This window comes from Tinamus guttatus, unplaced genomic scaffold, assembly GCF_059628265.1.
Source record: "Tinamus guttatus ecotype Peru unplaced genomic scaffold, ASM5962826v1 Tinamus_guttatus_pri_ptg001150l, whole genome shotgun sequence".
Taxonomy (NCBI): Eukaryota; Metazoa; Chordata; class Aves; order Tinamiformes; family Tinamidae; genus Tinamus; species Tinamus guttatus.
The window spans coordinates 2,011,277-2,028,279 of record NW_028289684.1 but is presented as its reverse complement, the minus strand read 5'-3'; the positions used below and the strand labels follow the sequence as shown (position 1 = coordinate 2,028,279).

Genomic DNA, 17,003 nt, shown 5'->3' with positions numbered 1-17,003 from the left:
TTTTTGAGACACAGAAGAGGGAAGCACTGGGTTGATCAATGAAAGATGATCAGTGGAGATCAAAGGAGTAGTCAGTCCTAATGGGGGATATGGATGAGGTTCCCTGGAGCATCCGCAGGAGCTGCATGTCTGGTGTTCTTTCGAGTTGCTTTCAAGTTCTTCTCCTCAGAAGATGCTGTCCAAAACTCTGAAGTCCAGAAGACTTGTTCCTCAAGTGATGAATTGCTCTTCCTTTTGTCAGTACCCAGTCACTATCTTTTGCCAGGGCCCACGTCTGCTAAATGCAGCAATAAGGAGCTGTACGTGTATCATCACCAGCATTAAAGATGTGGGATTTCAGGACATGCAGGCAGAGCGAGTGTCCAGTCCTCTCACTTTACCCTGTGGGAGGGCAGTGTGCAGGAGTATGGACAAGCTCAAATGAGATCAGTTACAGCTTCATTAGCAAGATTGCATTCTTGGTTTTCTCACCTATTCTTTTCTCAGCGTTGACTAGTTTCTCCTACTTTCTATTGTGCTTTGGAGCTATTACAAAACAAGAGCTACAAAAACAATAAAAATTTTCCATGACAAAATTCATGCAGGTGCCCAGCTACTTTGGGATGCAAAAATGCTATCTTGATATTCAGTGTATTTCTCATCACTGATTTTCTGGGTCACCTTTCCTTAGATTATAAACTCCACCAGGATTGGTTGTTATTATTATTTCTATCGCTACATGCTGAGGCTGGGCTCTGAAAGTAAAGCTGTGCTCTTCTCGGTTCATATATCATCACCGACATTAAAGATGTGGGATTTCAGGACTGGCTGGCAATTGGAGCCGGTTTCGCGGGAGGCGGAAGGGAGCGCAGAGCCCCATGGAGCAGCCTGCACCGGTGGACTCGCTGGTGCTGGCGTGGGTGCAACTGTGTGGGGGGAGCATTTTTGCAAAGAGAGAGGAGTCATTGCTCCAAAAGATTCAGCTCTGGGACAAACGGTCCTTTGGTCGCAGGCCGAGGATGATCCAGAGGCAGTCTGGATGGGGCTGTCCACCATGGACACGATGTGTCCGGTAGTCCAGGAGCCCCTTGAGAGAGTTTCAAGGGAAACTGGAAGGGAAAGGTTCTCCTCTTGGGTACCCTTTTCTTTCTGGAATACCCGTGGGGTTGCTTTTTCCAACCAGCATGGCCAAGGTTTCCCCTGAGGAGCACGTGGAGAAGGATCAGACGGAGCTGCAGCTGTACATCCCAGCGCACGGATCCCATGGATCCTGCCATCCGCCCTTTCTCGTGCAAAGAGGAAGGCAAGTGTGGCTGTGCGTTCCTGCTGGAGCCAAGGAGGGGCTGCCCCAGGTGCGACAGGCTTTTTCCAGGGGCAAATCCAGCCTTTTCCTGCGTTCCTGCTGTTGCTGGAGGGGGTGGGAGCCGCTCAGCGGTGCATCTGCCGGGTTGTTGTTTCCAACGCACGAGCCACATCCATATTAATGTCGCATTGTTGCATGCAGTAATTTATGCAGTATTCATTACACCTGAGACATGTACAAGAGCATGTAAAGACATAAAGTGCTAAGAAACCCCTGCAGCAGATTACTGACTGACAAAGTCACTTTTCTAACTGAAGCAACACATTAGGATTTGGCTGGCGATGGTGTATCAAGCAGAAGCAATCCATGCCAGTAACGGCTGCGAAATGAGGACTTTGGGATAGCAGAAAGGATGGGTTTTCAATGGAGGTGGCCTGAGAAGTCTGCCGAATTTGAGGGTTGTTAGTTAAGCCAAATACAACATTGTTGCTCACATCCAAATTGCTGTTTATGCAGATCTGTGGACCTTGAGGTGGATGGAACAAAGGCGTTGGGTTTTTTCCAAGCTCCATGGTGAAACCCCGCAGTGGTTTGGGTCATGTCCGAGCCGTGTGCTTGGCAGGGCTGGCCACGCGACAGGCTGCTCTGCTTCCCACGCATTTGAGATAGCTCAAGTACTCAAATGACTGCTTAGGTGTCTCTGTGCTGTGTGTTTAAATAAATACCCAATTTGCAAAATTTGTAGTAATGGTGCATGAAAATTAGATGTATATTTGCATGTACTTTTGACCCAAAGCTTCTCTGCTTATTACAGATCAGATCATTTAACCGGTAATTTCTATTAGTTAATCAGCCCGTTGTCTGGGACCCATCACTCACACATCTAGTGTGGAAAAATATATTGTCACTTTAACTTTGCAGCAGTTAGCAGGCTGCAGGTCCATTAGTATGGAGTGTTTTATGGAAGTGTTGACGGTATTTTTAGAAATGAAGTGCAAGAAAAATGCTAATTTGTTTTAGTGCTTGCTTTTAAGGACTGTATGTTTATTGCAGATGGGCAAATTACACACCTTGATGTTTTGCTCTACTTTTATATTTTTCAGGAAACAAAAATCAACTGTGTCCGGCTGGCAACCAAAGGTATGTGGGTCTCCTTTTCCTGTAAAGCCCAAGGCCAGTAATACAAAAGCTGCAGTGGTGACACAACTTGATTACAGTTACCATGCAAAGGACCAGCCTCGTTTTCAAGGGACAGGTCTCCTTAAAAAAAAAAAAAAAAAAAAAAAAAAGTTTTTTTTTAAGATTATCAAGGCAGAAGAGCAATTTCAGGAACCCCTTTACTATATATGTGGACTCTGCTATTTCTTGAGACAGAGTCTCCTTCTCTCTCTCTGTGGTTCATCTTTTCCCTTAGTCTGTCCTCAGCTGTCCTGTGCCAATGCCTGTCCTTCCTATTGGCAGAAGGTGTTGGAAAATGCTTCCCAATAACTTCATTCTCTCTGCCGCTGCAGGAAGGAGATAAGTAAGAGACCTCCTGTAAGCCTGACTTTCAACGGATTTTGAAAACCCTGACCTTGAATGCAGCAGGGCACAGGTCTCCTATCACACTGTTTTCATGGTATAATTCGACAAACTAGTTGAATTATAAGATAAATAAGAAAAACAAAATTTCTCGTTTTCAGTGGAGGGAGTTCAGGGTAGAGCAAGCACGATGGCCAATACAGACGATTTGACGCTGTGTTGAAATGCAGTGCTCTGATCCCAGGCTCTGCTTCACAAAGTGTAGCTCTTAAGGGACCAGTGATAACAATATCTTGGTTATTTTCTGAATTTCAGAGTTGTTTTTAACAGCTCTCCCAAGGACTTCAGCATCGCCCCAGGGGCTACTTTGCCAGCAAAGGTGTCAGTGAAGCAATTTACTTGTGTCACCAACAGAGGTTTACCTGCAAAAAGACTTGCTCAACACTTACCTGGTCTCAAAATGAGCTGTAAGGAGATTGCTGTGGGCCATGTTACAGGTAGCTGTCCATTTTCAAGACTCATGACTGCGTCTTGTGTTTTCCTAACAGCTGTATTGTAATGCGGAACATCTCCATTACTGCCTATGGAGTCTTTCCAGAGCTGACTAAAATTGGCAGGAGCCTATAACCCTCTCTCTTTAAGAGGTCCCACCCTGTTCTTTTCTCTTCTTTCATTCCTTTCTCTCTTTTAGCAACAAGAGATGCTAATTACTTCTGGGTATTTTCTCCTGGTTGCTTCTGCGCTTAGCGGGCAGTTGGGAGGCATCAGAGAGGCCCCAGGTAGCTGTTGTCCCATGTCCCTGCTATGAGACATGCCTGCCGTGTTAGGCACAGTGCCACACGTGGGGAGGGCACTGCGTTGGGTCACCCACCCCCTGTGTGGCTCTGATCACTGCTCAGACCTGATAGTGGGAGCTGCTGGTGCTGTAAGCAGTTGTGTCACCACTGAAAGCCAAGGAGGAGGATTTCCGCCCTCTTTCCTTTCTGTCTGTAGCTATGGTAGTCCTCATAACCTCTTGTTGCTTTCCCCTTTTAAAAAAAATCCTCATAAAATCGTCATTTGGTTCATATCTTAAGGTTAGTCTGTTTGTCTCAGTCCCCTCTCCTTTCTCCCTCAGTTTTCCAACCTATGAGTGATATGACCATTGCAGATACCTTATTTTGGCTTTCTGGTGGTAGAAAAGCAGGCTGGGATAGAACAAGGCCAGGTGAAATGAACCTCCCAAGGGTTCCCAGAATGTGGCTGGAGGTCTCTTCAGGAGATCAAAGAAAGTGAATTCATGCATTTTTTAAAATCTATAGGATTTTTTTTCCATTTCAGTGGTTCCTATTTTTGGAGCTGGTAGAAGAATGCTGTTATGCTAACAGAAAAGATAATTGTTCAGGCTGGTCAGATAAAAAAAATAGCTTGAAAAATCCTGTTCTTACATGATCTTCCAATTTGCACAGTCTGATTTGGGTAATTCATAAAAGATTCACACAAGTATTTAAACCTTAGGTGGCTTCTGCAAACTGATTTAATTATCATTGACCTGCTAGGTCACAAAGAAGAGTCAACAAACTACCCTCATTCCATCATTTCTGAACGAGTTCTTCTAAAAAAAGTGCTCTCTTAGTAATAATAATCTAAAAAGAGGAACAAAAGACATGAGTAGAATGTGAAGATGCCTAGAGCTTTTGGATAATCTTATTCTAGCATTTTTATTGCTTCACATAAATGGAAAAGGGCAAGAAATTATGGTAGATACAGCATTTATTCTCACTGTCGCAAGTGATATAATGGAGTACGGCCACATGGAGTGTAGAAATTTTTTTTGAAAACTTTCTTTTTCTGTAGGTGCTTTTTTTTTTTTTCTTTTCCTTGCTCTGTGATTGGCAGTTTTGCATTTTTCAATGCCTGACAATTAACTGAGGCACTGGAAATATGCACAGATGTGGCTAATTTTAAGCAAGTTTTTGCTCTTCGAAGGTACCATATCAGCTGCAGCTCGCAAGGAAGGTAGCACCACATGCGAATCTATAGTCTTGATAATATACCATTATCTTGAATTTCTGGCACTTCTAAAGAGTCTTTTGAAGTACGAGCAGCTGAGCAATAGCTAAATAGGGTGGTTCTGTGTTTGGAGCTTTTTTAGTTTAGGATTCCTGCACGTCACAAGGCTGAACACTCTCCTTGCATTAACTGCTTGTGAGTAGGAGGATGCAGCCACGCTACATCCGAGCTCCTGGAGCGGGGCCTCATATCTGCCCCATCTCTGCTGGGTAGCAAGAGGCAGAGGCATTTCAGAAACCGTTAACTACCATGTGTCTGATCAAAGAACAATGGTTGGGATGTCCTAGCTGGCTGTGTCTGTATCCTCTTCTGTCCAGCTCATTATATTGATCACATTTAATGGCATTGCCCTGCAGTTTCTCTTTTTGCAACATTGTCCATCTGAGGCTAGAATGAGTGTAATCTGTAATCTGCCTTGAACAAAAATTATTAGGGCTGCTGGCAAAGATAAGGCTTTGCTTGTAGTAGGGGCAAGAGGCGAAGAATAAACTTCTTGGGAGTCTGGACTAGTCTCAGCATTGACAGTCCTAAAACTCCCTTTGGAGTCTATGCCGTGGAGTGAGTATATTTTGGTTTGCAAATTGACACGAGAGAATAAGTGTATGCTCCTGGTGCCAGGTTAAATGTTCATTTCTGGCTATTGGCCTGATTTTTACATTAGATATTTGACACTCCCATAACTCTGAGTTCTGATTTACACCAGTAAAACAGAGATTACAATCAAGTTATGTGTAAGCAAGGCAAGTATTCTCCTGAAGCGCTCGATTAACAAGGGCAGTAAACATGAATGTGGGAGTAATTAAGTGATAAAATATGTCAGGCAATGTGTTGCTAGGGGATTATAGCACATCTTGGGTGTTGCTGCAAGGTACCAGTCCAGAGTGGCTTTAATGACTTGCAAGGTTGAGGCTCTTCCATCATCACTATTTCGGCAGTCTGCAAGGCAATGAGCTTTTTGCCTCAAAAAAAATTGGAGTAGACAACTCTTCAAAAATATTTTAGACCATTATAAGGAATGTTGGCTACCTCCCAGTTTTCCCTTCTCCCGCTTTGTGTCACTGAGATCTCAATTTTTGCAGGACTAGACGGGTCAGGTTGAGCCCCTTCCCGGGGTGCTCTCTGCAAGGTGCCTCTGCTGCCTGCTGCGCCTCTTTGGAGGGACTTGATCCTGTGGTCCCCAGAAGGGTCTTACAAGTCTTGATGCCAGGGTGGCTCCAGCGTTTCAGCTCGTGACAGCAGTGGCAAATCCCACCCGCAGTGCAGCTGGTGGGTACCCAGCGGGGCGAGCGCGCCTGTGCAGCCCGTTTCGGACCCGCCAGCATCTCACTGCAAGAGTTGGCTGATGCCAGCAACGAGGTCCAGGGGCAGAGACTTGTCAGCTTTTGCTGTGGTGACATTTGACAACCCATCAGAAAGCTCTCTTCATTTGTCCAGTCTGTGTAGCCATTTCACATCTTGTCAGCATGTCGTAAGTCCACAAGCATTATTAACCTCTTGTATCTGTGTATGTATTTATTTTCCGAGTTGCTGGTCTCAGGTTTGTCACTGTTTCCAGCCTTAAACACGTCTCCTCAGATGGACAGCTACTCTTTTTAAATTACTCATGTTTTTTCATGGTATCAGTCACTTGGATGCCTATCATCATCATAAAATGCACTCTAAAATAAGTTTATAATGAAATCCCAGTTTACCAGCTCTCTGCCATACAATTTCCATTCAATTAATTAATTAATTAATTAGTTTTACCATTTGGCTTCCTTAATGGCATTTATTTTAGTATGTCCAATTCTTTCTGATTTAACTGACTTGTTGTCCCTGTCTTAAAGCAACATATTTATATCGATACTTTATTAGAGAAATTGAAACCTTTTACCAAAAGAGAGCGATTACCTCTTGTATCCTTAGAGTGCATTAAATTAATTTCACGGTGCAATTGAAACCAAGGCAAAGGGCTCATTAATCATTCCTTATCTCTTGATACTCATTTCTTCTTTCTTCTAAATGTGAGTTCTTGCAAATTAAAAAGAAATGGAAGTTTATCATTACGAGGTACATTTTTATTTTTTTCCTTTTTGTTTTCTTGTGCATGCTGCCTGGGAACGGTGTTCCTTGTTCTTAGCAGTAATAGGCAGGCAACAGGTAACCACCCGCAGCCCGCCCAGCCTCTTGAGCACAGGTGATTATCAGCTCAGGAAAGGGAAGATTGTTACAACTGGGGCAAGTCTGAGCCGCTTTATGACCTCGTTTCCTGTTTTGTCTGCATGGGAAGATAATTTTTAAGTTATTCTGACTAGAATTTTTAAATTATTCTGACTGTTCGTGGCCCTTCTTTTGCACCAAGGGGAATGGACACCTGTAGCACAGGTCACCAAACACGTACATCTTCACAGGAGCGTTGCAGGATGATTTAGGCAGCATAGGGGTTCCTTGCTGCTCCTCTGTAGTGCCTCAAAATCTCCCTGAATACGCATGGAGATATTTTTTCATTTGTGCATTTAAGAAGCTATTGCATGTTCTGGCTCTTATTTCATTTGGACATGTTGCTCCTGCTGTTGGAGACATGATGACTACAAAATGAAGCCTTGATTCTCCAAGGCCTCTGTTTGCACACACCTGTGGGCATCAGGAGCACTGCAGAATCAAACCCTCGGGAACATGGCATTGAACTCATTCACAGAGCACAGATGGAGAAGCTCCAAACATTTTAAGTATCTTGGAGATTTCCATCAGGACCTATCAGGTCTGTGTGTCACAAGTGTGTTGCATTATGTAACACTGTGTCCCATGTGTCCTAGTGCTCCAGAAAATTTCAAAAGAGAAAACCAATACTGCCAGCTCAACTCGAGCTCAGTAGGCACAGGATCGGGACATGACAGAGTTATGCATCATATCATAAAACAGGAGGGGGAAAGGCAAGATAGTTTTTCACTTTTGGGATGGATTAAATTTTTGTAGAAATGTCCCTCTGTGGTTGTTCTTAGATAGATGAGACTTGCTACACATCAGTTATTTTAACTACATAAAAAGGCAGCCTGGTGAAACTGGAACAAAGAAGAACTGGGATTACTGTGGAGTTCAAATGCTTTTAAAATTGAGAGAAATGGTCCTGTGCTTCCATTGTACATCAGAAACCAGGAGGAAAGTTGTCACCGAGCAAAGGGGCCTGCTTGGAACATGGACACAGAACAAGCTGTCAACCTCGAAAGTGAGCCCAGGTCCAAGAAGTGGCTAATTAAATCATCATGCCCTCTTACCCTCCTTGCAGATCAACAGAAACAGTGCAAACAAATTGAAAATTGGGAGGAAAATCACCCCCTATTCACACGGTTTTGCTGTATATGAAAAATGTTCCTTTAATAGATCCTGTTTCCTAAAATTCATTTAAGAAGGCTCCGTTGTCTTCTGAAATATATTCTAGTTTTGTAGAAAGATAATGTATTTTTTAAACAGATTTTGTCCCACTTCAAATCTGTTTGTTACTGCATTTTGTCTTTTGATACACTAGAGTTTTATTCCTTTGACAGGTTTATTCTGTTTTGTGCTATTTATTTCAGAAGACTTCATTGCATTTTTTAAGTTGGGTGCATAAAAATGTATTTTTTTTTTCTTGAACAAGTCTCTGCCTTCTGAAAGTTATTTTTGAGCCACAGGCTCATGTATCACCATAATTAAATGTTAATAGCAGGTACACTTATGTTGCTCTTACTGAAAAATATTCCCCCCTGGGAAGACAAATCAAACTTCCTGGCATTTGAATGCCCATCTAACTAGCGAGCATCCTCATTTTCATCAAATTTAGTATCCAGACTTCTGTAGAGGGTTTTAAAATGTCTATTCTGGGGTCTTCCTTAACTCAATGAGCTAATGCACCAACTTTGAATTATTGGCCACATTGGTGCAGAATTGGGTGAGGCTACAGGTGAACTGAGTTTGCTGACCTCAGCCGAGTATGTAGGGGACATCTGCCTCTTCTAGAGCTCTGCTACAGTCTAGGGCTCCCCAGGAGGTGTAACCAGAGAGAAGGGAGAGACCAAGGTCTTAAGGTAAGATGTGGGATAGATATTTTCACAGTCTGTTGTTGCTGAACACTTCAGAGTAGCCACCGCTGGGATGCTGCAGGTCACTTGAGAAAAGAGGATTTTTAGAGCAGATTAGAACTGATTATTTTGGGATGAGCCAAGATTCTCTGTATTTGGAGATAGCTTCCTAGATGTGCCACTGTTCATCTACTGTGGATTGCCTGAAAAAACTTTTGTGGACAGATTATTGTTGTCAATGTCCTTGCCTGGCACTTGTGAAGGCACACCAAACCCAAGACTATTGCTAATACTTTATACCTCTGTTTCCTTGAATAGATTTCTCAACACAGCCCCGTACAGAAACAGGCAGGGTTGTTATTAATGCATTAGGTTCTCAATTTCTTTTGGGAACTGGACATCAAAAAGCTATATAGAAGCATGAAACTCTGTGACAAGAGGTAGGTGTGGGATAGGGCATCCCTTAATAACGCTGTAGAGGAAAGTAAGATTTCCTCCAAGACCCAATGGAAAAAGCTGCTTCGACTTGCCAGAAAGTGGACTATTTTATGCACAGTATTTTATGCAGGGCACATAGTGTCTGTGTGCATGGACTCACTAATGAATTGACCATAACAGTCCCTTTTTATGGGTGGGAGCTGGGTCCTCTGCTTCGTGTTGGTCTTTCAGCTTGAGTGTGACGTCTTATTGGACCCTGTTTTCTTGGGCCACCATGGCCTCGTAGCACCTCTGAGCAGTTGGGCTGTAAAGGTGACTTTAATTCAGACTTGCTATAGCCACCTCTGGGCTTTGCTGACCGCTTTTGTAATTCTGCAGCTGGTCTGGTTGTGGGGTTTTAACGATAACCATGCTGAAAGCAAAGTTACTGCTTCAAGAGAGCAGGCCTTGTGTGAGCATTAGGTAACAGTGCCCAGTATTGTTCTGCCTTTATCATTGAATGAATTCATCTCCCTGTTTCTATTTAAAGCCATACAAGAAATCTGTAAATTTGGCCTTGGGATGATGGGAACTTAACTTTTTCTCCAACTTTATGGTTTAAAGCTTGCCTTTAAGTAGATCTGCACAAGTGGAGAGCTGCAGTGGAAATGTGCTGTCGCCTCCCGAACCATCCCATCGCTGTAGACATCACAACAGCTGCTCTTCATCTGAGCTCCCCTTTCAAGAAGATGTAATAACCTTTCTCATTCCTGGGGACTGTAAATCTGCCTGTAGCTCAAACTAAGTGTCTCTATTCTGAAGCGAGAGGAAGCAAAACAGAAAGAGAAAATAAAAGCCTTTGTGTGGTGGGCTTTTGACTCAAATCGCCAGACTCAATTATTTTCTTAGAGCTATTTTTTTTTAATTCTCATCGAGTTCAGTAACACTAATCTTGATTCCTTGCTGTGTGTTTACCCTCATCCCCCTTACAGATTCAACCTGGTTGCCTGCTAATCCCTTGCATCAGTTCTAGTCTCCTGATCTCCCCAAGGCTGCTCAGTCGTGTTGCTTCCCTCCACTTAGAACATGCTTGGCTCTCCTCAGTGCTTCCTTTCCCTTTCAGCTTTTTGTGGAAAATGGGAATGTGGCATTGTAACCTTCAGCCTGCGCGTGGAGCCCTTTGCTCTTTGCAGGCTTTGGCAGTGGAAAATGAGTATTGAGCCATTACGGATTGGTGATAAGGGTGATGCATTGCCTTTTATTTTTAAGGAATTGCAAAGGGCAATGGCTAGAGTGGCAGCCTCCTTTGGGATTAGTGCTTTCCCTTTGTTCCCCAAGGATATAAAGAAACGCCAGCCTCGTGCAGAGTGCCAACCAGCCTGGCTCGTGCAAGCCCCGAACTCGGGGGCTTTGCTGCCTGCCCGGCTCGCTAGCAGCTCATGATGCCAAACACTGCTGGTATCTTCATGTCACCTAGGTACACGGAACCAGCAGCATGCCCTTGTGTTTAGGTCTCGGGGATGATGTTGTCGGAGGTGCAGATATGATCAGGAGCTGAGCGTGCAAGGGAAAATGTTTCTACCGTTAGAGAGGCTTTAATCATCTGTAGGTCACTAGCATAGAAAACAGCATAAAAAGGAACAAAAAAAAAGGAAGAAAGAAAAGGAAACCGTGTTTACAAGTGATCTGAGAATAACTCTCTTTTGAAAGTAAGTCTCTAGGTCCATTAGGATATTTTACCTTCTGCATGCTGCCTAGCTGCTGTGTGCTGCAAATAAATTATTTGGATTAACTAAGTAGCTCATTTTAACTCATAATGAATTTTTAACCTGTTATTTTTCATTAATTCTTCAGGGTTGAACACTGTTGTCAAGTCATTTTTTCTGAGTAGTTTTTGTTTCAAGAGTGATGTTCTACCTAAGCAGATGGCCTTCTTAGGTGGTGTAAATGTAAGACCTATTTTCACCAGATTTCTCCCATTTCTGGGTCTTCCTGTCACCCAGCCGTGGTTGAAACTCCCATCACATCTGCCTTTCTGACTTTGCCCCTATGATTTGCCTTCTCTTGGTGGTTTTGCCCCTGGGTGTCTAGCCCAGCTATCCCTACAACCATTTTGTTTTCTCCTCTGCTCTCAGTGCGGGGTCCAGCCGTTCTCTCAGATGCAGTAGCACTGCTGACAACTATGGTACCACTTCCACTGCAGGACTAACCATCCTTTTTCTTATACCTTCCTACTTGGAAGTCTCTTACTTGAAATTAATAATTAATTTAACCATTCTCTGTCACCTGATGCAATTGCCCCAGGGTGCCAGCTGGGGAATGTCAGTCCTCAGCTCTGCTGCCGAGCAGCTGCAGTGCCAGCTCCTCAGTTCTGTCCAGTCCCATAAAGCTGTGTAATTTCTTACTTACCTTGTACGAGCATTAAGATAATTTAAAGAACATATGAATCATTGTGGATACTTGTAGCACTGCATATGAACTCTTGCTGGTAGGTGGATGGTCTCCGAGGTTTTTAGCGTTTTGAGAGAGGCATACTCTGTAGCAACAGCCAGTAAAAAACTGTGGTTTGGCTGCTCAAAGCTCTTTAATGGGCCAGCTCTTCCTCCTTGTGGACAGACCATGTTCAGATGGAAGCAACCTGGAAGGTTTAACTTGGAATGCAGATGGCAGCCCTTTGTAGTGAAATTCATTTCGGATTTCAAAATTCCTGTTGCTCAGAAGTGGGTTACTAACTTTGGGCCACTGCTCTGCCAGCTTTGACCATTATATAAAGCAAGGGGGAATTTAAAGGCTTGAAAGGCCCGAAGAGCTATAGAAAACAAGCTTTCTGACACAACCAAGAAACATTTTTCCACTAGTTGCACGTTACTGAAATAGTTTGGTACTCTGAATTACAGGCTCAGGAACAGGACAGCTGCATTAGACATGGGGTACCTGTGAGAGCATTACTAAAACAAACACTGTTTCATGATCTGTAAATCTGACTTTTTCAGGCTGATGAGGTTAGCAGCTTTGCAGAAAAACCCGTTTCCCCCTGCTTTGTGCTTTTTGCATTTCTGTGATGTGCTGAGAATTGTATATGCTGTCAACATGCCCCTTGCACTGTGCTCTGTATAGCAAGAAAATGTCAGATGTCGGTGTTTGGGGATCTTGAAAGGGTTTGAAAAAAAAACAAGAATGGGGTCTGTGGGTGAGGATTAAAATCTTCAAATACCTGCGGATGTAAGATAGGGCTCAGTGAATGACAGTGTCTGTGAAAGTCAGTTCTGGTCAAACTTCTGGGACTGTGCAGTCCCAGTACATAAATATATATATATATATATATCTTCGAAAGAAGAAGCTTGATGTAGTGGATAACACACAGACAGGGAGACGAGGGACCTGGGTTCCTCACTCCTCTGGCCGTGACTTTTCTGTCACTTGCCTACCTTATTAAGAAAGGAAGCCCGGGGCAGAGGAATGTCCCACTTCTTGCAGGTACAACGTAATGGGGTCCTGACCTTAACGGGTGCCTCTGGGTGCCTCTGAAATGCACACAGTAATAGCAGTGGTGACCTGTCCCATATACTATTATTCCAGGATCCAGCTTCAGGTACAAGAAACAATTTATAGCCAGAAATGTGGTGGAAATGACCACCAGAAACTAGGGCGATGATAGTTTATTTTCTTTCCGTTTTGATCTCTGCGATACAGAAACATTGCTTTTCAGAAAGAAAAGGTTGGCCCCTCAAGCCCAAGAGTGCAGAGCTTCCAAAGCTATTTAAGGAGATTTGTGTGTAAGAGCCATCCTAGCAATTGTTATGGACTTTTTGCCCGTTAAATTTCAAATCTTTTATGTATGCATGTAATGAAAGAAGCAAAACTTCATTCCAAACAAGTTGTTGAAGGCAGGGAGATATGTAAAAATGGCAGCAAAAAGAAGAATGGAGAGCAGCAGAAGTCATCTTCTGCAGCTGCAGCATAGGCGTCCCACTGCTAGAATAGAAATGTTCTCGGGTACCAGCAGCTGGTGCAACCATGGGAGATTTAGGCCTCTACAAGGAAAATAATCCCACAGAACAGCAGGAAAGCGATGGGCTCTTTCAGAGGACTGTTTGATTGCAGAACTTTAAGAATGCCGAGGCTCGGGAATTTACTGGCTCTGTGATATTATCAGTTCCTAGGCACTATTAGCAGAGACATCTTACAAATGGTTGGACTAGTAGCCTGAAGGAATTGTTGGCCTTTCCCAAGATAGAGGGAGAGTTATATAGGAGCTTCAGTGAATCAGTCACCACAGTGCGTAGGTGTCAGGATGGATAATCAGACTTTATTCTCTTTCTAGAAATGCAGTAGTGCAATGGGAAAGGAAAAAAAAAACACACACATTGACCACTCATTGCCTGGAGTGATAAGCAGCAGCGTCACAGAATTAAACTAATCAAGTGAATTGGGAGATGGCACTGACAGCATATTCAGGCTTTGTTTAACATGGTTTGCAGTAGATAAAGACATTCAGATGGTACAAAAATGGGTGGAAAACCATTCTCCAATAGCTAATGTTTGTGGTCATTGGAGAAACTGGGATTCAAGTGGAGGATAATTTGGAGTACCTCTGATTTTCAGGTCAAACGAATAGTTTTATTTATTTGCATGATAAAATTAGTGACTTTATTTTGTTGTATGGCAATATCAGGGCTAGTTGTCTGAATGAGATATAGCTCACCTCCTGGACAGGTTTGCTCCAAGATTGTGAGAGATGTTGCCAAACATAGATGATAATATGCAGTTGGTATGGAGTCCCATCAATGCTTTTCCGACGTCCACACAAAAGTTTATCAGTGAGCTCTAATTGCACGAAAAAGCTGTTGTACACAACATGTAGCAGATTGGTAGAGTGGCCAGGGACGGAAAGCTGGAAATTACATGTGCCCTGCAAAGACAGTGTTTGCTCGGTTAAATACTGGGTTTGCTGTGGTAAACTAGATCATCAGCTCAGCTTTAGGGAAACTGTATCTTGATCATGGAAAGTGGTTAGTTGTCTTATGTTTTATCGTTTTATATTTATTCCCCAAGATATAGCTGAGAGGAGGATATTCTACTTTGTTCAGGATCAAACTACATCCCGCTGCAGTCCATCAGCTCAGGCTGGTGTTGGTGTTGAGGACATCTTAGGAAGCCCTATATTCGTTTTCCTTATTGGATCAGGGTAATCATTGGGAGTCATCTCTGCAGACAGAGATTTTCTGGATCACATGCAGATTAACAAGTGGAAAATGGTCACAAGAACAACCCAGTGAGGCTTTCTGATTTCTCACCAAAATCTTGGCTAAATTGAACATCATGTCCCCGAATGCTTCATGAGCAGAATTGATTCAGTTCTTCCTGAAAGTCAGCTACACAGAGGGGTAGAAGAGCAGAGCATGACAGTTTTCTGATGACAGCTCTGTGTTTTCCACGTTGATTCTCTTTTCCTGCCATGTCCAAACTGCAGAGGAAGATTTGCCTAAATTTAGCAGTTAGGCTAAAGCCCGACATAAGACTGTGATCCCACGTGACATGAATCCCTGTAACTCCATCAAATTCAATAGCGGTGTTTTTTGCAAGAGTTAAGTTTATTGGGAATATAATAAAAAATAGGGTCATTTAGTCTTTAGGATAACCATGACTCAAATATTGTGGGCCTTTCTAAACCAAATTCAGTGTCTTAAGCTATATCTGGAAAGAAATCTGTACAACAGTAACAAAGTCAGCAGACGCAAGGTGTGTGTATGCATTTGTATATAAGCACTGTACATATATGTGTGTATATATACATATATATATATATATAAGCACTGTGAGTGGTCCCTGCAGCAGAGAGGAGGGCCACATTCAGCCGTTACTGGAGGGGTAACAGAACCTTGAGGTCAGATCATGACAAGTAAGTAAAAGAGGAAATGCTTTGCAGATAAGTTTCTCAAACTGTTTTATTTTTAGGTGTGTAGGCTGTACTTTTTATATATATACATATATATAAGTATATAAAGTGGTAGAAATAATCTCTGGCCTAGACTGGAGAAGAACTCATGCATAGAATGTATTAGATGGTTCAGAGGATGCTCTGGGGGTTGGATTAACACTTGTAACATGCATAATTGGAATTGCCTATTTACAAAAGCCAAGACGGTAGTGTAGTGAGAAGTACCAATGCATCCTGATTTTAAAAGGAAAAAAACTATTTTTGCAGAACTATGAGATATATCACTGCAAACTTTTTCATTCGCTGTTTCAGTGAGTAAGGATTGTACCTCCACTTAAAATACTTGAGATGATAATTGTAACTGTTATTAATCCCCCTGCTTCTGGAAATGCTGAATGCATCAAAAGAATAAATACCCCAGTGCAGTATAATGTTATAAAATATTATTGTCAATTGCATTACACTGGGGTTTTTCTCTTTGTTTTGAAATATCTGGCACTAGCCATTATTAAAGGCAAAGGATTAAGTGGACAGTTGGTCTATTGCTATTAGATTGCAACTTATAGTATCAGGTTTTCAAATGAATGTTGAAACTGAATAATTTCAGGTTTTTTTCTACAAGTTCTCTTTTTATCTCCTCCTTCCTCTCCCTTCATCTTTCAAGGAGCTTCCACACAGAATTCCAATGCAGTGGAGCCAGAAAAGCAAGTGGACAGCACAGTGAAAATGGCTGGAGTTATAGCTGGTCTTCTGATGTTTGTTATTATCCTCTTAGGAGCAATGCTTACCATCAAGAGAAGGTAAGTTTCTGCTTTGCTTCCATCCTAGACCTCCTGTCTGGAGTGCTGAATAAATTTGGTAGAAATGAAATGCTAAGAAACACTAAGAAATACTAATATACTTCTCACAGGTGAGAAGTCTGTTTTGGCAGATCCTGTGTGAACAGCACAGGGCTCCTTGTTACACCTGAGAATTAATGGTTTAAGAGAGGGAGCAGCAGGTGAAGGTGATTAAGGAGATAAAAAGAGAAAAGGAGGCAGTGGCAGTCAGCATGGGAGAAGGCTCAAATGCCTTCTGCAAGCTTGTGAGGGTCAGAGCCTGCAACCACTAGAGCAAAAATAGAGTTTTCTGAAGTGATAGAAAGGGAGGGGATGAGGCATCAGGACTTTTGAAAACAAAGGTGAGTAGCTCATGTTAAAAGTCATAAGCAGGTGGAGATAGCAGAGGAATACAGTAAAAGAGGGAGGGAGAATAGTGTGGTCCAAACTGAGCAGTGTTCAGATTAGATGCAAGCAAGATAATTTGGTTTTTGTTGAAGGGAGGGAAGAGAGTTGTAGGTGAAAGAAGAGCTGAAAACTGGGCATCAGTTTGAGCACACTGTAAATTGAATAAAACTTAGAGAAGTAGGAAATTAGAGATGAGAACAAGCAGGTGAGTGGGATTGTGCAATGACTTAAAGGTATGAGAGGAGGAAGGAAGACAGTGGAGGGGACAGAAAATGAAGGAAGAGCTACTGAGGTTGTCCACTCTGGGCCCAGGACTATGGCAGTAAAGTTGCTTGTGGTGTGGTAGCCACTAAGGACTAAAATGCAAGGCTCAGAAACAAGGCTTTGTGGCAGAATTTGGCAGAATAGCTTCACAGTATGAAGCAAGTCCTTTTATTCCACTGCAAAAACAAAACTAAGGAGTGAAAAATACCTCCAAGAAAGCTGGTGAGCTTTTATAAAGCAGTCTCAGACCTTCAGATAATCAC

At 42.8% G+C, this 17,003-nt stretch overlaps 1 protein-coding gene across 1 annotated transcript in view; it reads left to right on the top strand.

The window, feature by feature from the left end:
* Window positions 1-17,003, top strand: part of PTPRT (protein tyrosine phosphatase receptor type T) — a 396,902-nt gene that overhangs the window by 315,676 nt on the left and 64,223 nt on the right. Inside the window, exons 13-14 of the mRNA XM_088538697.1 lie at window positions 2,386-2,422; window positions 15,915-16,050. Coding sequence (XP_088394823.1) covers window positions 2,386-2,422; window positions 15,915-16,050 — 173 coding nt within the window. The remainder of the gene's footprint in view (window positions 1-2,385; window positions 2,423-15,914; window positions 16,051-17,003) is intronic.